The sequence below is a fragment of the Tenrec ecaudatus genome, chromosome 5 (assembly GCF_050624435.1).
Source record: "Tenrec ecaudatus isolate mTenEca1 chromosome 5, mTenEca1.hap1, whole genome shotgun sequence".
Taxonomy (NCBI): domain Eukaryota; kingdom Metazoa; phylum Chordata; class Mammalia; order Afrosoricida; family Tenrecidae; genus Tenrec; species Tenrec ecaudatus.
In genome coordinates, this window is record NC_134534.1 from 84,586,112 (window position 1) to 84,612,224 (window position 26,113).

Consider the following 26,113-nt stretch of genomic DNA (forward strand, 5'->3'; position numbering starts at 1 on the left):
CTTCTACCTGGGCAACAAGGGTTCAAATCCCAGCCTGTACACCTGATGTGCAGTTAACCACTTATCAGTAGAAACTTCTGTATTGCTAAGATGTTGAACAGGTTTCAGTGGAGTTTCCAGACAAACTAGGATGAGAGGCCTGGCAGTCTTCTGAAAGTCAGCTGATGAAAACCCTGTGGTTCACCGGGATGCTGTCGAACACAGAAACTTTTCTTTCCACTGTGCGCCATGAGACAGAGCCAAGTCAAAGAGCGCTAACGACAGAATGGGAAATGTGGTGTTGTAATTGTTAGGAGCCATCCAGTCACATAGGGCCACTCCGATACAGAGCCAGCTGTGTACACCGAATGAAACTGTCCCATCCCGCACCACCCTCACAACTGTGCATACATTTCAGCCTATTGTTGTAGACACCTGTGTCAGTTCATCACGCCAAGGGTCTACCTCTTTCTCATCTCCCCTCTCCTTTACCAAGCACAGTGGCCCTTTCCAGGGCCTGCTCTCTCCTGAGAACATGTCCAAAGTATGTGAGATGAAGTCTTGCCTTCCTTGGTGCATTCTGGATGTACTTCTTTGGAGACGGATTTTTTGGCTCTTTGGGCAGTCCATGGTGCTCTCAATATGCCTCACCAGGACCATCATTCAAATGCACTGATTCTTCCATGTTTCTTATTCAAGGTCTGACTTTTCCATGCATATGAGCCCAGTGAAAATTGGATTATGTACACGTTAGTCCTCAAAGCAACATCCTTGCTTTTCAACACTTTAAAGAGGCCTTGTGCCACAGATTTATCCAATACAACATCATCTGCTCTCTTGGTGTTGCTTCCACTAGATTAACTTTTGACCAAACAAGACAAAATCCTTGACAATGTCAATCTTTTCTCCATTTATTATGATATTATCTATTGGTTCAGTTGTGAGGGTTTGGGCTTTTTTTTTTTGCTCTTTATTTTAAACATTTTATTAGGACCTCATATAACTCTTATCACAATCCATACATACATCAATTGTGTAAAGCACATCTGTACATTCTTTGCCCTCATCATTTTCAAAGCATTTGCTCTCCACTTAAGCCCTTTGCATCAAGTCCTCTTTTTTCCCCTCCCTCCCCGCTCCCTCTCCTCATGAGCCCTTGATCATTTATAAATTATTACTTTGTCATATCTTGCCCTGTCCCATGTCTCCCTTCATCCCCTTTTCTGTTGTCTGTCCCCCAGGGAGGAGGTCACATGTAGATACTTGTAATCAGTTCCCTCTTTCCAACCACCTCTCCCTCTACCCTCCCAGTATCGCCACTTACTCCCCTGGTCCTGAAGGTATCATCCGCCCTGGATTCCCTGTGCCTCCAGCTCCTATCTGCACCAGTGTACATCCTCTGCTCTATCCAGACTTGCAAGGTAAAATTCAGATCATGATAGTTGGGGGTGAGAAGGTGAGGAAGCATTTAGGAACTAGAGGAAAACTGTATTCTTCATCAGTGCTGCATCACACCCTGACTGACTCATCTCCTCATGATGGCAGCAGGTTTGGTGTTCGTTTGAGATTCTCTTGAGATGGGAGCAATGGGAGCTATCTGTAGAGACTACGGTGAGGTCTCCCACACTGCTCAGATGACTTCAGAGAGGCTGTAGGATTCCAGAAAAATGGGAAAACTCACTTCCATTTTTAAAAAAGGAAAAAGCATACTGCCATCATTTCTGACCCACAGCATCCCTGGAGAGAGAAGAATTTCCCCTGTGGCTTTTGGAATCTGTAAGTCTTTACAGAACCTGAAAGCCTTATCTTTCTCCCTCAGTGCAGCTGGTGGGTTAGAACTGCTGACCTTTCGGTTAGCACCTCATGGGCCTCTGCACCACTGGGCTCCTTGCATGAGGATTCCAAAAGTAACAAGCTCACTGCTTTTGAGTCAATGCTGACTCATAGTGACCCCTTGTGGTTTTCAGAGACTATAACTGTTTATAGGAGTAGAAAACCCAGTCTTTCTCCCACAGAGCTGATGATGGTTTCCAACTAATGACCACGCAGATTGAAGCCCAGGGCTAGGTGACCAGTGTTGCTTACCCAAATGAAACCCACTGCCATCAAGTTTATTCTGATTCATGGCAACCCTCTAGAGTGTGTCCCAGACGGTCCATCTTTACAGGAGCTGATAGCCTGCTCTTTCTCCCATGGAGCAGCTAGTGGGTTTGAACTGCTGGCTTGCAGCTAGCAGCCCAGTGCCACGGGAGCTCCTCGGCATTGCCTAGGACATGGATGATTCTTGTCCTTTCCTTGTTGCGCTAATTTGAATTACGCCTGCTGTACAAAGGCCCCTCAGTCTCAGCAGAGCAGTGAGAACTCACGCTGAGAAGGACAATGCCAGGCTCTGAATTAGACCTTCAGTTTCTGTTAAAGGGCTTATTCCTCATTAATCAGCTGATTCATCTTAGATCCTTAACCAGGGACCCCTGGTTTATTTGTATAGTTTGGATAATATCTTTCCCTTTCGTTCTGTTGCTTAGTCTCATACAATTTACCCAATATTGGAAATGCTATTAATCAAGAGTTTTAAAATTAAGGATGACACCAGACAACTCAATTTCTAGGATTCTTTTTTTTTTTTTTTTGCATGGCTCTTTTCAGTTTATTGCATGAAGGAGTTACAGTAGTCCAAGTTAAAAGTGGACCCCAAATGGTTACATCATACAAGCTGTGAGGTTTTAAACTTGTGACAAGGGACAGAGGGAATTTTTCTACTCATTGCAAGGAAATCCTCACTTAAGCTTCCGTGAGCCACAAGCACTTGAAACCCATGAACCATCAGCTGGTCGTTCTTAGCCAGTCCAATCTCTACAAGGAACTGGCATATGTTCTTGCGCTGGTCCCCCTGGAGCTGAATCACTTCTCCATGTTCTGGATGCTCAACCACAGTACCATTGCAGGCAAATTTCTTCTTAAAGGCCTTCACTAGCTTCTTTTTGTCGTAGTCATCAGCGATCCCTTGGACAGTGGTCAGGGTCTTCCTGCCGTTGCGCTGTTGAATTCTTATATGGATATAATCCTCTGTCCCCGCAGGCAGCAGGTCCTCACCCTGACTTGTATCAGCAAAGGGGTCGAAAGAGTGGAGGTTCTGGATAGCGGACATACCATACGATTCCTTTTCCTCGGTGGAAACGGCCTGCGGAAGGCGGCGGCTGGAGAAGGCGGGCAGGGGGGACTGAGCGTTGGGAATCGAGGGGGCTCGAGGGGGAGGCTGCTGAGTCCTCAGCGGCGGCTCAGTGACTGGGGCCATTTCTAGGATTCTTCGATGCAAAATAAAATGTTAAAATTCTTAGATAGTTTTCACACTCAAAGATGCTCATCACATTACAGTTTATAATCTTAAATATCAAAACTCCCTAAATGGCGGTATTAGGCCAGGTTGACTAGAGAAACAAATCCAGAGACAGTCATATATGTAATAAGAAAGAGCTTTATATCAAGAATTAATTATATATCAAGGAAACATCCACGCCCAGTCCAACTCAAGTTCATAAGTCCAAATACTAGTCCGTAAGTCCCTCTTCAGACTCACGCAGCTGCATGCCATGATGCAGAATGCAGGAATGTCAGAGGCCACTGTGGGCAATAGCAGGTGGATCCAATGGCGGTGGATACATCACAGGGCTCTGACAGCAACCATGATCAGCAGCAGGAAGGTGAAGGCAGCGAGAGAAGAGGTGGTTCAGAGGACCCTCCTTATGAGAAGGCCACACCCATAAGGAGGCACCATCAGGCTGTATCATCTGATTGACAGGTTGAACACCACCCCTCCACTTATATGTATCTTCAAGTTGGCATGAAATTGTGCGTCTACCATAATGGCTCATTCCTTCCATCACTGTTTATTCAAAGTCTGCTATGTGTCCAGAATTATATCAAGGACTCAGGATACTGATGTGTCCATTTTAGAGCATGGCTACATGGAGATAAATCAAACAGGCAAATGTTTACCAAAGAAAGTAAAAAGATGCAAAATGGTAAAAGGGAAAAAAAGAGAGAATACACTCAAATAACACAGACTGGATTGGGCTTTTGCTTGTTTTTACTTTCTAATTTTGTGTAGGTCAGTTTTCTTTTTTTTAAAATCATTTTATTGAGGGCTCATACAACTCTTATCACAATTCATACATACATCCATTGTGTCAAGCACATTTGCTGACATCATCATTCTCAAAACATTTTCTTTCTATTTGAGCCCTTGGTATGAGCTCCTCAGTTTCCCCCCTCCCTCTTCAACCCCACCCGCAATTCATTTTCATTGTATTATTGATGATGGATAAGAGAAAAGTTCACACCATTTTGGGCTCCTATTCTATCTGTAGACAGAATGAAATCTATTTTGTCATAAAGCAAAGGAGTCAACTGAGTCAAATGGCTGGAGCAGGATAAGCAACAAGATGAGCAACAAGATAAATTGAACAATATTATATTGTGACCTCAAATCCAAAATAAATATCCATGAGATCATACTGATATAAATAAATAATTGCTTAAATAAATAAATGGGAAGAAACACTAAATCTCCCATGCAGAAGGATTTCAATTTATTCATGTAGTTTGCCTCAAGGATGTCTTCCCTCTATGAACTACGGCTGCTTGAAGTGACTTTCTTCCCAAAAGGGATTTTTTTTTTAAGAACAACACTGCAGTGGGCATGCCTGTACTTCAGGCAGAGGAACAAAGTCAACATCATGATTAATCATGTTGATAGTATATATAGTGGAAACAGCAGGTTACCTCCTAAAAACTTATATCTTTAGTCTCATCATGAAAATTGCATCAGATAGATTTCAACAGAGGACATTTTAAAATATACTTGACAAAAAAACAAAACAAAAAGCAAACACACTGCCATGAAATCAATTCTACTTTGTAACAAGAAACTCTTTCCCGGTTTTGGATACTGTAGAGCTTTGCAGGAATGGATGGCGCAAGGGGGTTGAGTGCTTCAACTTGAAGTAACAGCCCAATTCTTTTCCTCCATAAGAAGAACGGTACATAAAACCTAAAGAAATTTGAATAAAATATGAACTTTTAAAAAATTGTTTTATTTGGGGCTCATACAACTCTTATCACAATCCATACATGCATCATTTGTGTAAAGCACATTTGTACATTTATTGCCCTCTTCATTCTCAAAACATTTGCTCTCCACTTAAGTCCCTGGCATCAGGTCCTCATTTTTCCCCCTCCATCCCCTCTCCCACCTCCCTCATGAACACTTGATAATTTATAAATTATTATTTTGTCATATGTTGCCCTGTTTGATGTCTCCCTTCGCCCACTTTTCTGTTGTATGTCCCCCAGGGAGGAGGTCACTTGTAGACCCTTGTAATCGGTTCCCCCTTTCCAACCCACCCTCCCTCTGCCCTCCCAGTATCACCAATCACACCACTGGTCCTGAAGGTATCATCCTCCCTGGATTCCCTGTGTTTCCAGTTCCTATCTGTACGAGTGTACATCCTCTGGTCTACCCGGACTTGCAAGATAGAATTCAGATCATGATAGTGGGGGTGGGGTGGGGAAGGAAGCATTTAGGAACTAGAAGGAAGTTGTATGTTTCATCGTTGCTACATCTGCACCCTGACTGGCTCGTCTCCTCCCTGAGACTCTTCTGCAAGGGGATCTCCAGTGGCCGACAAATGGCCTTTGGGTCTCCACTCCGCACTCCCCTCCTCATTCACTATGGTGAGTTTTTTTTCTTCTGATGATGCCTTATACCTGATCCCTTCAAGACCTCGTGATCACACAAGCTGGTGTGCTTCTTCCATGTGGGCTTTGTTGCTTCTGAGCTAGATGGCCGCTTGTTGACCTTCAAGCCTTTAAGACCCCAGACACTATATCTTTTGATAGCCGGACACCATCAGTTTTCTTGGCCACATTTGCTTACTTACCCGCTTTGTCTTCAGCGGTTGTGTCAGGAAGGTGAGCACCATAGAATGCCAATTTAATAGAAGAAAGTATTCTTGCATTAAGGGAGTGCTTGAGTGGAGGCCCAATGTTCTTCTGCTACCTAACTACTAAACCTATAAATACAGGCACATAGATCTATTTCCCATCCTCATATAAAAATATATTTGCATATATACATGCCTTTATCTAGACCGCTATAAATGCCCTTTGCCTCCCAACTCTTTCCTCATTTTCCTTGACTTTCCTCCTGTCCCACTATCATGGTCAGCCCCCACCAGTGTTTCAGCAATACCTCTTAGTTACATTACCCTTGATCATGCCCTACCAGGCTTCCCAAAACCACCTCACCACCGATTTGGATCACTTGTTGTTCCCTTGTTCCTGGTTTGTTAACACCACTTCCTTTCCCCCCACCTCTCCCTCTCCCATGTCCCACTGGAACTGTCAGTCCCGTTGTTTTCGCTTCCAGATTGTTCATCCAGCCTATCTTATTTAGACAGACCTGCACGGATAATAACATGCATGAAAACAAGACAGAGCAAAACCAAGCAACAATATACAACAAAACAACAACAAAAACAACAAACCAATGACCAAAAAAAAAAAAAACACACAACAAGAAAGAAAAGCTTGTAGTTAGTTCAAGGACTGTTTGTTGGCCTTTAGGAGTGTTTACCAGTCCAGTCTGTTGGGGCACCATGCCCTGGCCCCCAAGCCCACCTTCACCATTCCCTGGGGACCTTGCCACTCCATTCCCCTGCTGTTTCGCTGTACACCTCCCCCCTCCCCCACTCCAGGGCGTTGCCTTGGTGTGGCGGGATCAGATCTGGCGTAATACCCACACTGTGTCTCCGGTGCTGTCCCCCGCAGAACCATGGGTCAGTGAGGGATGTCATGTCTCATATTGGGGCTGGCCATGTGGTCCTCTCTGTTGACTGGCTAATCTAATTGGGATCATCTTCCTCAAGGCCTGGTGGGCCATGATGTGCTCCACTCTCTCCTGCTCCCCCTTCATCTGCTCCCGTGTGCTCCGATCACATATGTTCCTCTCCTGGAGCTGCAGATTCAATGCCATCCTTTGAAATAAATTCTTCTGAGGGGGGGGGAGTGTCCACTTAATATTTGGGACTGGGGCCAGCCCCCCAGACCTCTCCACTGGTTCCTTACTCCATGCCGAAATATGAACTTTATTTAATAAAATGTACCCACATTGTTTAATAATTATGACAAAAGTGCTCTACTAAGATATTGATCATAAGGGTTTGTGGGAAATATCTGTAATTTTCTGTAAATTACAATTTTTCTTTAACTCTAAAACTGTCCTTAAAAAAATAAGATTTATTTGATAAAGCCATAAACCAACAACCCAAAGAGTAAACCCTAATGTAAATTGTGGACTTCTTACCAGCAAAAACACAAAAACAAAAAACACTCATTTCCATCTAGTCGATGTCACAGTGACCTTATAGAACAGGGTATAATTGCCCCGGTGGGTTTCCAAGATTGTAATTCTTTATGGGAGTTGACAACCTCATTTTTCTCCCTCAGAGCAGCTGTTGGTTTTGAACTACTGACCTTGAAGTTAGTGGCCCAACACTTAACCACTATGCCACCAAGGCTCCTTTGTGGACTTTAGTAAGAGTAATATATCATTATTGGTTTAGCAGTTATAGCAAATGCACTCTGCAAATGCAAGATGTTAATAGTAGGAGAAACGTGGGCAAATGAAAGAAGTAGTCCATGGGAACTCTATATTTTTTGTGCAATTTTTTTCTCTAAAACTCTTTGGGGAAAAAGTATCTTAAAGTTTCTTTGAAAAGCAATAAAGTGTAACTTGAAAGAAAGGAAATACACTACTTACAGAAATCAGTACTTGGGAAAATGAGACCATCCTGTCATATTTACCTTTATCCAACCTTTCCCTTAAGGAGTTAAGTTATTTAGCAAGTCTATACTTACTCTAAATATAGATGGTTATTCATAAAGTCAAAACTTCATTAAGAGAAAAAAGTCAATTGGAATATTTTTCTCCAACTTCTGGGAAACCCAGCAAACCAAATCCTGAATTGGGCTAAAAAACACCTTGACTGCAATTCGGTTTAGATTCCCCACAAAAGGGCGCCATCTAGCGTTCTGTTAAGTAAAGAAACTGGTTACTCTCCATTTGTCCGCAATACGGATTAAAAATCAGTTTCCATGAAAGTCCATCCTAACTTGTGTCAAAGTTAGAACTATGCTCCACAGAGTTTTCAAGAGCTGATTTTTCAAAAGCAGATCATCAGGTCTTTCATCTGAGGCACCTGTGAATGAACTTGACCTTGTTAAACTTGAGTGGGCAGCTGAGGGTGTTAACCATTTGCATCACCCACGGACTCCTTATCTGCGAATCATGTTAAACATAATTTCCAAACTGAATAGAGCAATCAAGCAGGAGGCATGTGGGTTTTTTTCCTTCCAGAAAGTCCTTAATTGCTAATGACCCCTAAGTAGTCAAATTTAAGTAATTTGGTCTCATTTCCAACTTCAACCTACAATGTTTCTGTTTATAAAATGCCTACTTTTATGTTCAAAACTTAGGCCCCAAATATTGTCCATGAAACAGATACTATCAAGACTACAAATTCAAGGAAAAGTGTAAAAGTATAGTCACTTTCTAAAAAGTAACAAAATCATGTAAGCCTTATAGGATAGTAGATAATAATCCAAGTGTCGGTTGAAATTAAAGCACACATTAACGTTGTGCTATATAACTTAACTCAGCACTTCCATGAAGCGACTTTAGTTAATAAGCCCAGGTGGTTATTCATAAAGTAATAACTTCATTAAGAATGAACAATGACAGAAAAAAATGGACTCAATTGAGGTCTAAAATGTCTCAAACTAAGTAGAAAAATGAAACAAAAACAACCCTACACGATAATACATGTGATGGTTAGAGTTGATGTCAACTAGAGATACCTGTATGAAGGGAGAGGTGGAGCCCAACCTATCAGTGGGCCTCAGCCTGCTGACACCTCCATGGGAGGGTGACCTTTTGTAAAAGACAGAGACCAAGAGCAGAGCAGAGTCCTCTTTTGCCCTTGGCCTTCTTCTGGGTCTAGATCCTGTTCATTGATCTGCTGTTTCACTTGGTAATCCTGGGAGCTGCCAGTAGACTGGGAGCCAGGAGACTGCCAATCTTGGATTTATTAGGCTGACCTCACATTCATTTGCCTCTGAACCCACCAGCCTGGGGCCCTCATGCTTTTTCATCCTGCTTTCTTGTCTGACAGCTCCTGCAGCTACATGAGTCAGAGGAGCCTCCAGCTAATGTCTAACCTACGTTCTCAAACTGAACCATACTTACCCACACTGCAGCAGTGTGAGTCGTTTCTTTATATCTGTATACACATATCACTGCTTTAGCTTTTGTAAAGAACCCAACCTAACACGATATATATTACTTTTTGAATCTGAATTTTTCAAAATGTGTCATAAAAAAATCAACACAGCTGAAATAACTGTCAATGTGCATCTTCCAGTTTCAAAACATAAAATAGCCTTAGACCTCTGACAAAAATGGCAAAACTATAGTGTCATTTTTTCCTTATGCAGTTTTCATAAGAGATTGGTTGTTTTTTGTAATAAATCATTTTATTGGGGCTCATACAACTCTTATCACAATCCATACATACATAAATTGAGTAAAGCACCCTTATACATTCGTTGCCCTCATCATTCTCAAAATTCGCCTTCCACTTGGGTTCCTGGAATCAGCTCATTTTCATTTTTTCCCTCCTCCTCCCTCCCCACTCCCGCCTCCCTCACGAACCCTTAATAACTTATAAATTATTACTCTATCCTATCTTACACTGCCTGGCGTCTCCCCTCACCCACTTTCCTGTTGCCCATCCCCCAGAGAGAAGGTTACATGTAGATCCCTGAGATTGGTTTCCCCTTTCTACACCCCTTTCCTTCACGGTGTCGCCACTCTCACCGCTGGTCCTGAGGGGTTCATCTGTCCTAGATTCCCTGTGTTTCCAGATCCCAACTGCACCACTGTGCATCCTCTGGTCTAACCAGATCCACAGGGTAAAATTGGGATCATGATAATTGGGGGAGAGATTGGTTTTTAAGATGCTCTAGTTAAGAATTCCAGTGAAACTTTGTGCTTTTTTCTGATGACAAGTTTATTACCATAAACCCTCAAATTATTATTTTCATCCTACTTAGAGTGCAATGTTGTTTATTGTGCTAGAAAGTCATTTTCAAAACAAAGTAATTGATTGGGTTTATTTTGTTTCAGAGTTCACTAAGATGTTTTTGATAGAGCACTTAAAGACATGGATGTTAATTTATTCCAAGTATAAAATGGGAAATTTTGCTATTGCTACTGACTTGAGTTCCTGGAAGCAGCTCACTTTCCTTTTTTCCCTCCTCCTCCCTCCCTACTCTTCCCTTCCTCATGAGCCCTTAATAATTTATAAACTATTATTTTATCTTACCTTACACTGCCTGGCGTCTACCTTTACCCACTTTCCTGTTGCCCATCCCCCAGAGAGGAGGTTATTTGTAGATCCCCAAGATCAGTTCACCCTTTCCAAACCCCCTTCCTTCCTGGTATTGCCACTCTCACCATTGGTCCTGAGGGGTTCATCTGTCCTAGATTCCCTGTGTTTTCAGATCCCAACTGTACCGCTGTGCATCCTCTGGTCTAACCAGGTTTGAAAGGTAGAATTAGTATCATGATAATTGGGGGGAGGAAGCGTTTAAGAACTAAAGGAAAGTTTTGAGTTTCATTGTTGCTACACTGAACCCTGAGTGACTCATCTCCTCCCCACTACCCCTCTGCAAGGGATTATCCAGTTGTCTACAGATGGGCATTGGGTCCCCATCATGCACTCCCCTCATTCAAGATGATATGATTTTCCCCCCCTGCCTTTGTTGCTTGAAACCTGGTCCCCTTGGCCCTTCATGATCACGCATGCAGGTGTGCTGCTTCCATGTGGGCTTTGTTGCTTCTGGGCTAGATGGCTGCTTGTTTACTTTCAAGCCTTTAAGTCCCCAGACGCTATATCTTTTTGATAGCCAGGCACCATCAGCTTTCTTCACCATGTTTGCTTATGCACACGTCTGAAAAGACCATTTTAAAATGGTCTTTGGCAGCAAGTTTGTCCCATGAAATACTTCTTTAAAAAAAAAAAACCTTTATTACTTTAAGCGTAATTTACTCCCGAGCCATAAGTTTTTGTTTCTTCAGTTTCTTCTGGGAGATCTTTTTCTTCCGTGCAGCCTCCTCTTCTGGTTCAGGAGCAATTTGTTCCTTTTCAATGAGGTTCATCTCAATGGAGCAGGGTGGATTGATCTGACCATGAGCTCTTTAAACCAACCCTGCAGTGCATCTTGGAGGCTTTGTTCACCTGGATGCACTTAATGGCCAGACACTCCACATCTAAACCCTTCAGTTCAGCATTACCCTCTGCATTTTTAAGCATGTGCAACAAAAATCAGCGCTCTTTTTGGGCCACCATCCCTGGGCCCACCCCCACTGTTTGGCCTGAGCACACCTACCGACTCCACCACTGTGACATCAGAAGGGCACCCACTGCTTCTGCTCAGTGACGGCTTTCAAATACTTGGTGGCTTTCCAGATATGCATACCCTTTATGGCCTGGCATTTTTAAAGTGGACCTGGAGATTCAGTCCTCTTGATTTGCATGATTTCGTGGGGTTTTCTGGGTCAAAGGAGTAGCGAACCATTTGGCAGATCACCTCAAGCCACTACATGAAGAAGCAGCTTCATTTTTTCTTGATGGTTGCTTCAATGGGTGTTGATTGTGGATTCAAATAAAATGAAATCCTTAACAATTTTAATGCTTTTTTTTCCTGTTGCCTCATTTATAAGGATTTTTGTTCTCTTGTGTTGAGGTATAATCCATACTGAACGTTGTAATTTTTTATCTTTAGTCAGTGCTTCAAGCCCTCTTCACTTTCAGCAGGTAAATGTTTGCAACATTACTGGGTGCCATAATTTTAAGGCTTTGGGGAATATGTTCCTTTTTATAACATAAATCCATCATCATTTGATCATGTTGCTGTCATTTCTAAACTAAAGCAAGCCAAGGTGAAATCTTTGGCAAATATGAACAGAGGTAAAAATCTGCCTGTGTTAGAAGAAAACACCTTCACAACCCTATTGTTGTTAAGTGTTATTGAGTCAACTCCAACTTACGGTGGCTCATGGGCAGCATCACAAAATGTTCCCCAGTCGCTCCTGTACCACCTTGACAGCTATTAACTTGCTTGAATCCATGGTGATCAGTGGGTCCTTTGAGTGCCTTCCATCCTAGGATGTTCATTTTCCAGTTCTGTATTAGACAAGACGTTATAAGCCATGGGTTTTCTTTGGCTAGTATTTGGAAGTGGATTGAGGTCTTTCTTCCTATATTACTCTGGAAGCTCCACTGAAACCTGGCTACCTACAGTGGCCCTGGTGGTATCTGGAATATCAGTGGCATAGTTCCCACATCACAACAATATGCAAGTCATCACAGTAAAAGAAACTGACAGAGAGTGGTAGACAAAGGAAAAGAGAGTTGGATTTTGTGAAACCATTTTATTGGGGGCTCATACAGCTCTTCTCACAATCCATACATATATCCATTGTGTCAGGCACATTTGTACATATGGTGCCATCATCATTTTCAAAATGATTTTCTTTCCATTTGAGCCCTTGATATCAACTCGCTTTTTTCCCTCTCTCACCCACCCTCCCACATGAACCCTTGATAATTTATAAATTATTATTTTTTTCATGTCTTACACCAACTGCTGTCTCCCTTCACCCACTTTTCTGTTATCCATCCCCCTGGGGGGGTGTTATATGTCAATCATTGTGATAGGTTTCCCCTTTTCCCCTCCACCTACCCACTACCCTCATGGTATCGCCACTCTCATTATTGGTCCTGAGGGATTTATCTGTCCTGCATTCCCTGTGTTTCCAGCTCTGATCTGTACCCATGCACATGCTCTGGTCTAGCCAGATTTTTAAGGTAGACTTGGGGGTCGTGATAGTGGGGGAGATGAAGCATGAAAGAACTAGAGGAAAGTTGTATGTTTCATTGGTACTATATTGCACCCTGACTGGCTTGTCTCTTCCTTGTGTCTCTCTGTGAGGGGATGTCCAATTGTCTACAGATGAGCTTTGGATCCACTCCATCCTCCCCCTTATTCACATCAACACAATTTTTTGTTCTGGGTTTTTAATGTCTGATACGCAATCCCATCGACACCCTGTGATCGCACAGGCTGGTGTGTTTTTCCATGTGGGCTTTGTTGCTTCTCAGCTAGATGGCCGCTTGTTTATCTTCAAGCCTTTAAGAGCCTAGACACTATATCTTTTGATAGCCGGGCACCATCAAACAGCTGGATTTTTACACAAAGGTAGACTGACTCTTGTTTTGTGACCACACAATTTTATAATTATGAAACTGATTTGGCTTCTCACATGCAAGAATATTAAAAGGAAAAGATATGTGGAGCTATTTATCAGCCTAATAAAAGCTTGGTCTTGGTGCCCAATTTTTCTCCACCTCTACATAAATGCTGCGTACAATGGAAGTATTTTCATATATAATGTTTCCAACCATCCTAAGAGCTCTCAATATCAAGTCTTAGTACTTCAAGAGAAAAAATTTGGAAGCAAACCTCCAAAGGCCTGCCAAGAAGAGTAAAGGTTTTACTTGGGATGGTATCTGAAGCTGGGTTCTGTAGAGAAACAAAGCCAGTGAAGCCTACCCATGCATATATCCAGGAACTGCTCACATCGTGATGGAAGTAGTCACGTTCCAAAGTTTAAAGTCTAGACAAATTCCAAGTCCACGGGTCAGATGTTACCCTGCAGGCTTCTCCTGACTCAAACAATTGTGAGGCCGATGCACAAAGATCAGCAGGAAGATGACAGACATATGGCTGCAGAGGTGAATGAATCCAAGGTCAGCAGGTCGGGCTGGTCAGAAAGTCACTGATGCCGCCTAAGATTGGCAAGTAATAGAGCAGACTGTTGTTTCAAGTCCAAAGAACCATAAGCTGGATCCACTCTCAGCAAAAAAAGCACACCAGCTTTTCCACTGTGTCTACTTACAGAAGAAGCAGGCCATCCCCTAGAGGAGACATCTGCATGAGAGATTGCATTACAGAAGTAATGAAAAATATGTTTTTTTTAAAAGAATATGTTTGTAATCCAAGATAGTTATTAGACTGTCTCTTAATACTGCCATGCTCTGTGATAAAAGTCGATGCTAAACTACAGAAATAGAATTTCAGATGGCTAACAATGACCCAGATCCTTCAAGAATGAAGGTTTGGATCATCCCACTGGACAAAGAGCCATGACCAATTGAGTTGCTTCCTGAGGCAAAGAAAATATGGAATAAGTGATGGGAAAAGGTATTTTTAAATGCCAGCTATGTATACATCAAATATATTTTTACTTATAAAATATAAGATGTAAATGGGGCTAATGTATTTTCATTTGCACATGTTGTGTCATACTAGGCACACGTATGCTTTTATAATGGTCTTTATTTTGAGATTATATATTTTTTAAAGTTATGTTTATGGGTGCCAAGTTGACTAGGGGGCAGAGTATGATAGTTAAAGCTTTATGTAAACTTGGCTGAGTGAGATTCGCAGTGTTTTGGCAATTAAAACCTAGAAATACCCCCCCCCCCATCATGAGATCTCAAGGGTGTGATTTGCCCTTCTTACTTGCAAATATCCTTCACCTAATTTTCCTAGATAGGAAAACCAATATTTTTTGAGTGCCTACACATTATTTCAGTGGGCCCCTTGAGTCAAAATCAAATTCTTCTTTGAGACCGCAGAGACAAGCCAACCAAGAGGCAAGAGGACCACCTTGTGCGCATGCTGAACAGGAGCTCCATGAAGATAGTGTGTGGGTACTGTGGAAACTTCCCCAGTCCATGTGTGGGAGCACATGTGTTATTCGTTGCTGCTGGATTTTGTTAGTTAACCACATTACAAACTGGAGATGACACCACCTAGTTCATAGGACCATTTTAAGGAAGACAAAAAGATGTTTGAAGATGTTTTCAATGCAGTTCCAGACACTGAGCAGGTGGCATTGAAAACCGATTGATTTTCCCATCTATGAAAAGAATATTTTCAAGTAAGATGGGTGGAGGCATATAATGGGCCCCTTTTCCAGGTGTTGGATGGGGATGCAGCCAAGTGAAATGACTGCCATCTCCTGTGGCATCCACGTTCTACAGTCACGAGGCTGTGAGGTGGGGAACACTTGCACATCTCCCTGCTCACTTCCTTCTTCAGTTGATGGCTATAGACCCGCCAAAGGCTGCACTATTCCTAATTAGGGGTGGATTATCCAACAAGCCCATCTTTGATGTAGTTCAAAAACAAAAAACAAAACAGGACCCAGTCCAGAGTGCCTACATCCTAGAGTCAAAACACAGACGTCTCGATGGATTCTGTTCTCGAAGAAGAGGTCCCAGATGCACTTTCTTTACTTCCGGTGGAGGTTCCTAGGTGGTGCCAGTGGCTAATGGGCTCGGCTGCTAAATGTAAAGCCCGGCACTCTGCTTCCAAAACAATCATGGAACACGCTTTTAGTCTGACACACATGGATCAGCGCCATGTTGATTTCAATTGAAAGCAATTGAACTGCTTTAATCCCCATATCAACAGGCATGGTGGGTTTAGTAGACTTTTCTTTGAGAATTGACCTTTCATAGTGGTTGTAACCTGATTTAAAAATACTAAAAAATGTAAGACAACAAAAGGACTTAGTAAATAACTGATATAATAAGTAGGTTTTCATAAAACTCCCTATCCTTTTGTGTTTTGCTGCATAATAATTCCAGGAATTGTTCACTGGTTCTGCAAGATTTCCTTCATAGCTAAAATTATAAAGAAGTCACTTGGTAAATCTGTAGAGACAGTAACGAGATTAATGGTTTCTTGGGAGCATGGCAGGGAAGGTGTGAACACATTGCCTACGGATATCCACACAGATTAGTGACTAAAGGGTTATTTAATTAAATTTTTAAGGAAGAAAAATCCCCCAGGGGATCTCTTCAAAGTTCATTTAAGTTGTGCATGGATTCAAGTCATGTAAATGTGCTCTAATAAATTTCATATCAATCATGAATATCTGGGATTAATAAAAACATATAAAGCTACATTTTCTAAAGTAAACTATGGTACCCTCCAAAGAAGGAGGTTCTTGAAGAAGCCAAGTGATGGAGAGGGCAGAGTGTATTGGAGTGGCAGTTGACTAACATTGATTCCTACAAAGGGCCCAGAAGGTACCAGGTTAAGATGCTATGTTCTCCAGTCCCAAGGAATGGCATCATACCATACTTAAGAAGTTTTACCATGTTTCCCCGAAAGTAAGACATCCCCTGAAAATAAGACCTACTTACAATTTTGCCTGTTGCTGAAATATACGACACCCCCCAAAAGAAGACCTCTCCGAAAATAAGGCCTCCCTGATAATAAGCACCCACCAAGCGACCGTAACTCTGTACTGTAGTAGTGGGCGCCGTCGCACAGCTCACTGTTGGCCGCAGCGCAGCTAGAGCAGACAGGAAGTACAGGTCTCTTTTAATCAAAGAGCCCGCGTCATCACCAGGACAAGCTGCTGCCTGCTGCTCACTCTGCCCTAATGGAGTCTGGCTGACTCACAATTAGATGGTGAGTCGCTTGTGGCAGCAGTAACAAGACATTTCTGATACTGTAGGATTAATAGTTTGTCTGATTATGCTGGTTTGTGATGACAACTACTACCGTATCATATAAAAGTAATACATTTCCTTTTTTTGTTGTTCAACACTAAATGTGTACCGTATTCTTCTTCATGGAAAAATAAGACATCCCCTGAAAATAAGACCCAGTGCATCTTTGGGAGCAAAAATTAATATAAGACACTGTCTTATTTTCGGGGAAACAGGGTAGTAATATTCTAATGGGTTCTCTTGAAGGCTTAGGGAGGAGGAGACAGATATGTCTTGTATATGGTCTTCCTAGCCATCGTCTTATAGTGCCCACAAAATAGCCAGTGTGCCACAGTCTTGCAGGGGAATAGTCAATTTACTGTGCGAACAGTGGCTTAAAAGTCCACCCAATACAACTGAGCCCCTTGCTGTCTAGTTAAGGGATCAGTTGGTTTTGTCATCTTTCTATGCTTATTTCTATAAAATCTAATCCCACTGGGGTTGTGGGGATCTCACTGCCATCAAGAAGAGTCCTTTAAACCTGGAGTCCTTGCACTGAGAACCTCCTAGATCCAGAAAGAGAATGTAACACTGAAGATGGAGTGATAATAGGCTGACTGGTTGGCTTTGTGGATATTGTGGGTTTGCTGTCCGATTAAGAGCTGGGTGCCTTCTTGTAGGATTTTACCTTCTGCTGAAAAACTGTAACACTTGGCCTTGTGGAACAGAGGCCTGAATGTGTCCTGTGAAACATGCCACCCACCTTGGGCAGCATGGTAGGAGCCACACTGGCCTTCATGCAGTGCACAGATATGTATTTGAGAGATGAGCCCGTCCGGGTGCAGTAGAGCACCGATGAAACATACAACTTTCCTCTAGTTCTTTAATGCTTTCCCCCGCCCCCGGCCCATCATGGCCCCAATTCTACCTAACAAATCTGCCTAGAACTGAGCATGTACACTGGTACAGATAAGAGCTGGAAACACAGGGAATCCAGGACAGATAACCCCCTCAGGACCAATATTGAGAGTAGTCATACCAAGAGGGGAAGGGGAAGGTGGGGGTAGAAAGGGGGAACCAATCACAATGATCTACATATAACCCCCTCCTTGAGGGATGAACAACAGAAACGTGGGTGAAGGGAGACATCAGTCAGTAGAAGACATGACAAAATAATAAGTTATCAAGAGTTCATGAGGGAGGGAAGGGGGGGGTGGAGGGAAAAATATGAGCTAATACCAAGGGCTTAAGTAGAAAGAAAATGTTTTGAAAATGATGATGTCAACATGTGTACAAATGTGCTTGACACAACTGATGGAGGTATGGATTGTGATGAGTTGTACCAGCCCCAATAAAATGATTTTAAAAAAGAAATAAAATGATGATGGCAACAAATGTGCTTGACACAATATATGTATGTATGTATTGTGATGAGAGCTGTATGAGCCCCCAATAAAATGAGTTTTTTAAATTGTATTTGAGAGTAATCCACACGTACCAGTTGCTGTTGGGTCAATTACAATGCCAGAAACAGGACCCATCTTGTACTCACTCCATGTACAAAAAACGAACTCAAGATGGAGCAAAAATCTAAAGGTAAATTCCAGAACTATAAAGATCATCAATGATCGCTGGAAAATCATTGACAAAGAACATCACAAAATTGGTATCCAGAGCCAGAGCCCTAAGGCAGAAGGCAATCTTCCATTCTGACCTCACATACAGTGGAAGGAATTATCATGCAATCCAGAAACACTTGTCAGCAAACTCTGGAGTGTTTGCAGTCCTTTAAAATTGTTGGCACATGAAATCTTCAACGAGTAATACCACTGGGGTGCCATGTGACTTGACAGCAGGTGAAGATCGTGTGACAGTAGAGCCAGATGGAGAGCATGCTGCCTGCCTAGGTCAAGTGTACTGTTGAGATGTCTAGTTTTATAATTCCTTATCAAGTGGCTGTGACTGATGACATTCAAATGATTAAAAATGTAGCATAGGCCTAAGACAGCGCTTCTAGGACTGTTGAAGAAGTCCATTTGTGTAGCGAATCTGCTAGGACTGCCCTGGTGAATGAGCTCATGTGGAGATTCAAAACTATAACAGGCTTATCCCCATTTCTGTTCAACTTCATGCATTAGAATCTTTAGATAGTCATCAGCCTGGGGACTGAATTGTCTGTTTTAGAAAGAATAATATTTATTGTGAGTAAATTGAGATTTAAGGATTGGAATCAGCTGTTATGCTTGGCAGCCTCTCATCTGGGACCAAACTTGCTCAAGCAAAAAAATGCAATGATCCTGATGATCATGAAAAAGCCTGGTAGCTACAAAGACAATTGGCATGGGACTTCATGAGCATAAGAATAATATTTTTTACTCCCTTAGAAAGTATGGTATTAATGAAAAGGGAGAGAAATAATTAGAACCAAACACCCTCTCTCAAGCCTAGCAAATTGCTGGAAGAGCCAGAAAATTCATCTAAAAATTTAAAAGAGATTACAACAATGAATCGTGAAGATTTTAAATTATTAAAGATTTTGACTAGGCCTGTGGAACCGATAAGGCACAGTTGGTTTTCATGCAACTGAACAGATTGAAACGTTTGCCTATCATTTCCCTGATACAATACTTTCTAATCTCATAGATTTTTCTGTAAATTTATCACAAGTTGATGGGCAGTATCTTGTCTGCAATGTGGATGATTTTAAATGTTCCATAGAATAGATCCAGCATTTCCCATTCAGTCTTCTGGAGTGCTATGTTTTCTGCACAGATTCAATTAATAATATGCAACTGTTAGTTTGCCCTTATTACAGGAACCCTGGTGTGTAGTAATTAAGTGTTCAGCCACCATCCCCATGATCTGAAGTTTGAAACCAGCAGCAGCGACTCTGGACAAAGACTGGGTTTTCTGCTCTGGAACACAATTACAGCCTCAGAAACCCACAGGGGTAACTGTGAGTCAGCATTGACTCGATGCCACTGAGTTTGGTTTTTGAAGTTCATTGTGACAGCCAGGTAGTTTAGCAGCAAGGGGTCCCTGACTTCTCCATGGCTACACCAATAAATTAAATGGCCTTTACTTCCACTGAAAACAATAAAGATCTCCTTGACCTTGAAGCTATCTGTGATGTCTTGGGTCCCTACCTGTGGCTAAGACTTTAGAGGTCTCCAGATACAAGCCTTATTTGCGATCTCCAAAGAGAACTACATGCCCTTATCCAAATCTGAAAGGCTTTACAAGCCTAAAATAAGCCATATCAATCCCAGAAAGAAAATTATAATTCACTATCAGTTACTACAGTATTTTAAGTAATTTCATAACTTAGGAATTGATTCCGTGGCTGCCCCACGGGCTCAAACCTAAGAAACAATTTTGAAGACGGGCCAGACCATGGTGTTTTGTTCTGTTGTAGTGTCTATAAAAGTTGGAACTGACTCGATGGCACCTCACAAACTGCTAATCCTTTGCTTCATAAATCACAATAACAGATATACATAATGACCAATGACCAATCATGCCATTTCCTTCAAAGTCACCACTGACTGGCAATGGCCATCTGTTAAGGGATCAAAGTATCTGGCTGTGTTGCCTCTTGTTTTCCACTGATAAAACTCATGTGACATTTTATAGAAATGGAGTCTGAACAGGGAATTAGCCAACAAAGATTAAAGTGCAGCAAAGGAAAAATGATAATGCTAGATATGATATTCATCATAGATTCTGGTATCGAAGCAATAGCTGACCTGGGAATATTGACTCAGATGTCAGGATAAGCAGAAGAGCTTGGTGGAAACAAATATATTGACATGAATGAGGAAATGGGTGTGACAAAAAGGCTATGTTCCAGTGGCAAACAATACCCAGTGAAGAAAAAAAAGAAAACAAAACAAAACCCAAACAACACACTGAAGAAAATCTCAGAAATACTTCACAGCACTGAAAGCACAAAGGAACAATGATTTGAAGTGAATTCCAATTTAGAACATGACAACTCATGATGGCAAAGAAAATGTTTGCTCTACATTGTTGAATGAGATGACAATCACTACTTAAATTACAACTGATGAGTTTAACAAAGATACATATTTTACTTGTTTCCAATATTCTAAAGGACAAATATTAGTTTTTTGGGTTTTACACTTATATCCTACATATCTGGATGTCTTACCCGCTGTCTCACCCACCCCCTCAAAAAGTGATAAAACAATTGTAATTATCCACCACCACCACCCTTTAGTGTTATGGATTAAATGACGTCCTCACCAAAACATGTTAAAATACTAAAGCTGTACCTATACTTGTAAATACAGCCCAGGTTTAAAATAATGTTTTTTCTTTAACGCTAATGAAATTGTATCCATGTAGGGTTGGTCCTCAATCTAATTCATTTCTGAGTTTTACCAATACTAGAAGACTAATGCATCTAAAGTCCAGGAACACCAAGGTGGCTAGCAGACACTGGCAGTTGAAATAGATAAACTGAGTCCCCTTCTCCACCATGTGCTGCATTTGGACTTCTCATTTCTTGAATTGTTAAGAAATAAATGTTCATAAAAGTCACCCACTTGTGATATTTGTTTTAGCCACACTAGGCAACTAATTCTTAAGACTGTTCTGCATGTTTTCGGGTGGCATTGTAAATTTTTTTTTTTTTGCCACACACTGCTTTTTAAAATGACACGAGTCTTTTATTGTTTTTTGGAAGTTGGGGTAATCATTAGACTTAACACATTTAATGAGTTATATCCTGATTCAAGCAAATAAGCAGTAAAAATGCAAATTTGAACATTACCTACTACAAGGGGCCCTCTAGGAGCTTTTGGGAAAATGGGATTAATGTGGTTTCAAAATAATCCGATGGTTGATGGCATGAGCTGACAATTATGAAAGCTAATGACAGACGTGTGTTGGTTCATTATACTACCCTGGGTATATCTGACACTTTGCTTCATAAAAATTAAATAATCAAAATAAAAGGGCTGGGAAAGTCAAAAATAGCTCTCAGAAATCATGTACATATGCATACTGTAGATGCTTAATAAATGTACCTAAATCAATGACACACTTTACATCACAACAAATACCTACAGCTAGAATTCAGAAAATCACTTCAAGGAAAATAGCCCATCTAGTTGACTTGATTAGCAGACATTTTAAAAACGGTTTGCTTGAAACCATTGCTTTTAATAGTAAAACTCTGGAAATATCCTTAAGTTCAAGGAATCATGTCTAAAGTGCAGTGGAATACTCCAAAAGAATTGTTGATTTAAAAAATCCAATGAGTTTACAGAACAATGTTTACCAGTCTCATTTGTCATTATTTTAAAGTTACATTAAGAGGGAACTTTAAAAAGGTCATGGAAAAATTCTAGTATCTTCTAATTCCATTTTCCTACATCTTGAAGTCCCTGCAAAATTACAAATTTAACAGGTTTTGTGTTTATGTCCTGTGAATATAGAGGATATGAAAACTTCAGACATAACCTTTTATCTTGAAGGAACTCTACTGGGAATGGAGGGTTTGGACCATAGTCCCAGGGGCCACCCAAGCCCTAACGCTAATGTGCAAATACTTCAGATGTAGAAAAACCAGATGCAAGGAATCAGCTAGCCCAATGGAATCCATTTCTGACAGTGAAATCCGAGTATCTAAACAGTGATGAACCACTGTGAAGACAAATGGCCCCTATATATAATGGAATAGAAACTGAAAACCATAAATAAGACCAGTAATTGGTTTGAACCACAAATTTTGGGGTCCTAGGATAACCTCGTAAACGCAACTTAAGGTAAATATAGACAAGCTAATTAACCATTTGTAACCACCCTTGGGTTAGGATGGTAGGGGTTAAGAGTACTGTTGAACATGGTGGGCACTATAAGGCACGAAAAGGTATTGAACAGAAAAAAAAATTGCTCTTTACTTTCAGCCAATCAGTTAAAAGAATGTCATTTGAAATACTTAATGTTAAATCTGAAAATGAAAAAGGCCCATCTTTTCTGTATACTAAGGAAGGGTTTAACACTGACTTCATATACTTGGGGCTAGAGACTTCTAGAACCTTACTTGCTCCTGTGAAAAATCCAGCATCAATTACCCATGCTATAAACCCTCAAACCCTTTGTCATCAATTTTATCAAGTAGAGCATTAACTCCATTAGCTTCTCAGAGGTTGCCCTCTGGACAGGTCCTTCTGGGGTCTGCAAACTGGCTTTGTGCCACTCAGGAACTTAAGCAGCCCTGCTAGCATCATGACGTTACTCACTGGGCTGCTAACAAGGTCAATTCTAAAAGATGAATCCTTATGCTCCTGTAAAAACTCTCAGAAACCCAAAGGGGAAGTCCTATCCTGCCCTATAGGATCACTGATTACAAGCAGGGTGGGTGACATCAGGACCTCAAAATTCTAATAGAGCACTACAAATAGGCACATTTACTCTCAGTGAAATTTTCATTATGGAAAATGCCTAGCAGCTGAAGCAACAAACAGCACTTATTATTGTACCAATAGTTTTTGGCTACATGCCATTTTTGTAGTCAAACTTAATGCAGCCTCATTAAGAGAATCTTGCATATTCAAGCACAAAGGGTCAAGGCAGGTCCCCCAAAATATTTTCTATCTTATGTTTAGTTTCACTTGTTTTTTTTTAACAAAAGACTGGCAATCAAGTCCAGAACATGGTTTTCTTAGTACTTGCCCACTAGGTTTATTTGTTGGCAGCACGTTCAAATCACCCTAAAACTTGGATCATGCCACCATTAAGATTTTGAGATAGAGCAAAGATCAATTCTTAAATGTTGGTACTCCAAATAAAGGTCAACAAAATTTTACCAACAGATAAATCAATTTATTAAAATAGTTGATTTAAGCATCTGCAATGGTGACTTCAACCTCTACTCCAGGCTCAATACTGATGGAAGTGATCTGCTTCACTATCTCAGACGGACTGTGCAAGTCAATGAGACGCTTGTGGATCCTCATCTGGAATCGATCCCAGGTCTTAGAACCTTCCCCACAGGGAGTTTTCCTGGTCGTAATTCTCAGAGTCTAAAACAAAAGACAAAATTATGCAGTTTTTGAACAAAATCCAATCAGCTCTTTTAAATTAAGCTTTGAGTTAATATCAGAACATAACTGTTCTGGGAAACAAATCCATTTTCTGTAAGAATGTGGTTTTATGCACCCAGAAGCATCTCCCACTCCCTGCTCATGGGGCCATGGTTGGCTTACCTTGGTAGGCATCCTAACTGGTCCCTTCACTTTCAGGTTTTTCTCCTTAGCCCCTCTGATCAAGTCAGCACACACTACAAAGGAAAAAAAAAAAACCTTTCAGTTCATGCAGTACAATTAAAACATGCTTTTAAAAAGCCAACGGATGCTGGCTCAGAATAGCGTACAAGAAACCATCACCATCATTCAGCACATAGCTCTCTCCTCATTGCCAGCTGTGTTCTCGGAGGCACTAAAACCCCGAGTTGTTATTTTGGCTAAATGTCTAGCAGATGCCATTGAAAATAACTTTGCGCATCACTGAGTCAAAGCCACTGCTCCAAAGGCCTCACTCGGACGCTAACTGACCTTTCTCCAAGGATTTCACGTTGCGGCTGGTCAGAGTAATTCTAATTCGGTGAATGGCCACCTCTGGTTCCACAGGTGTCTTTCCGGTGTCCTTAAATGCCTGCCAGTCACACAGATGATAAAACATTAACAGTAGTGCAGACAAAGGCGTTAACCTCCTCGGGTTCCTCGTGCAGGAGACCTCCAAACGATTTCCTCCCCGATTGTCGTAATGTAACACAGCTGATCCCGGAAAGCTCCTTTGTTGCAGACAAGGCGTTCTGCCGCTGCTGAGCCTGGAGCCTCACACCCCAAGGCGCAGCTGTACCCCGTCTTAGAGTCGCGGGGAGCGAGTTCGGTTTCGCTGGATAAACGGGAGCACGGTCAGGTCGGCTGCTCCCATGAAGACTCACAGTCTCGGAGACCCTACATGTTGCACAGTACTCCTGACCCACGCTTCCTTAGCCTTCACTTCCGCCAGCGCGCCGCGAGCCCCGCACAGCTCCGGCCCAGCGCCCCGCGGCGCCGCGAGCCCCGCCACCCAGTCCCTGTACTCACCATGGCGGCGGGGCGCTTCCTGACCGACTTGTTCCTCGGCGAGAGCGAACAGCGGTGAGTCAGGAATGGGAGCGGGGGACGGAGCACGACGGGACAACGGCCGCGTCTTCCTCAAAGAGAAAGGGCGGACGCATGCGCGGAGCTTATATAGCGTCGCCAGCGTCTGCATCCGGGTCCCAAACACCGCTCCGGAGCTGCCCCGGAAGAGGAACTTCCCACGTCGCCTCGCGGAAGCCGAAGAGTCGGCGGCGAGCGGACGCGCTGTGTTGGCCGGAAAGGCGCGGCTGCGTCCCCTGCTCCGCGCCGCGCGCGTCCGCAGGGGCTCCGCGGCGTCCGGGCCGCGCTGCCGCCTTCTTCCTCGGCCGCCCAGCGCGGCGGGCCTGACCTCCCAGCGAGAAGCCCCCTGTCTGGGCCTTGCTTCCAGCCACGTGAAGTTCTAAAGGCCCTGTGGGTTTCGTCACCCATTCAAACAACACATCACCGGCTAGCTGAGCAAGCGGGAGCTTCTCTGAGCTTAACGCGTACCAACGGGTACTAGGGAAAAATGACTGAGAATTTGAGAATGAGATTTTAATGTTCGTATATAGTTCATTGTCATCGCCTGAGAGAGCCCATCGTGATAGTTCGGCTCCTGCTTTCTGTTTTCCACCAGTTGCTGGGAGTTGACTCTGACTCCTGCCGACTGTGTCTGTGTATGAAAGTAGGCCGTTTCCCCATAGGGTTTTCAAAGCCTAATTTTTCTAGAGTAAATTGCCAGGTCTTATTTCTAAGATGCCTCTGTGGATTTAGGAGCCTTGCGGGCACTGGGCCGCTAACTTGAGAATCAGCAGTTCGAAATCCCCAACCGCTCCCTGGGAGATAGGTTTTCTTCTGTCCTTAAGAGTTACCGTTGGAAAGCCCATACCAGTCTGTGCCATCGAAGGTGTCAGGCATCAAAGAACAAAAACTCCTATCATTGTGAATGAGGGGTTATGCCGAGTGGAGACCCAGCCCATCTGTAGGCAATTGGACATCCCCTTACAGAAGGGTCTCTGGGAGGAGATGAGTCAGTCAGGGTACAGTGTAGCAAGATGAAACATACAACTTTCCTTGAGTTCCTAAATGCTTCCCCCTCAACTATCATGATCCCAATTCTACCTTACAAATCTGACTAGACCAGAAAATGTACACTGGTTCAGACAGGAACTGAAAACACCGGGAATCGAGGACAGATGAACCCCTCAGGACCAGTGGTGAGAGTGGCGATACCAGGAGGGTGGGGTAGAAAGAGGGAACCATCGCAAGACCTACATATAAGCCCCTCCGGGGACAGACAACAGAAAA

General features: G+C 42.4%; 1 protein-coding gene, 1 non-coding gene and 2 pseudogenes across 2 annotated transcripts; 1 reads left to right on the forward strand and 3 right to left on the reverse strand.

Annotated features, from left to right (window-relative positions):
- Positions 1-180: 180 nt before the first annotated feature.
- On the reverse strand, positions 181-3,187 carry LOC142449144 (eukaryotic translation initiation factor 1 pseudogene; annotated as a pseudogene).
- Positions 3,188-17,443: 14,256 nt separating this feature from the next.
- Positions 17,444-19,501, forward strand: LOC142449145 (ATP-dependent RNA helicase SUPV3L1, mitochondrial pseudogene; annotated as a pseudogene).
- A 3,852-nt stretch (positions 19,502-23,353) lies between these two features.
- Positions 23,354-24,940, reverse strand: RPS20 (ribosomal protein S20). The gene is made up of 4 exons (XM_075549684.1): positions 24,791-24,940; positions 24,254-24,353; positions 23,906-23,979; positions 23,354-23,722 (listed from the first exon to the last, which is right to left on the reverse strand). Exons 1-4 carry the CDS (start codon positions 24,791-24,793, stop codon positions 23,540-23,542), a joined length of 360 nt encoding a protein of 119 aa, XP_075405799.1. The 5' UTR covers positions 24,794-24,940; the 3' UTR covers positions 23,354-23,539.
- On the reverse strand, positions 24,052-24,119 carry LOC142449746 (small nucleolar RNA U54). The gene has a single exon (XR_012784858.1). It is a non-coding gene; the product is annotated as a small nucleolar RNA U54 (small nucleolar RNA).
- Positions 24,941-26,113: the final 1,173 nt, after the last annotated feature.

Coding starts and splice junctions, on each gene's coding strand:
- RPS20 (XM_075549684.1), bottom strand. Junction 23,980..24,253: donor CGTGAAATCCTTGGAGAAAG/GTCAGTTAGCGT, acceptor TTTCCTTTGTAG/TGTGTGCTGACTTGATCAGA. Junction 23,723..23,905: donor CAGTTAGGATGCCTACCAAG/GTAAGCCAACCA, acceptor CTTTTGTTTTAG/ACTCTGAGAATTACGACCAG.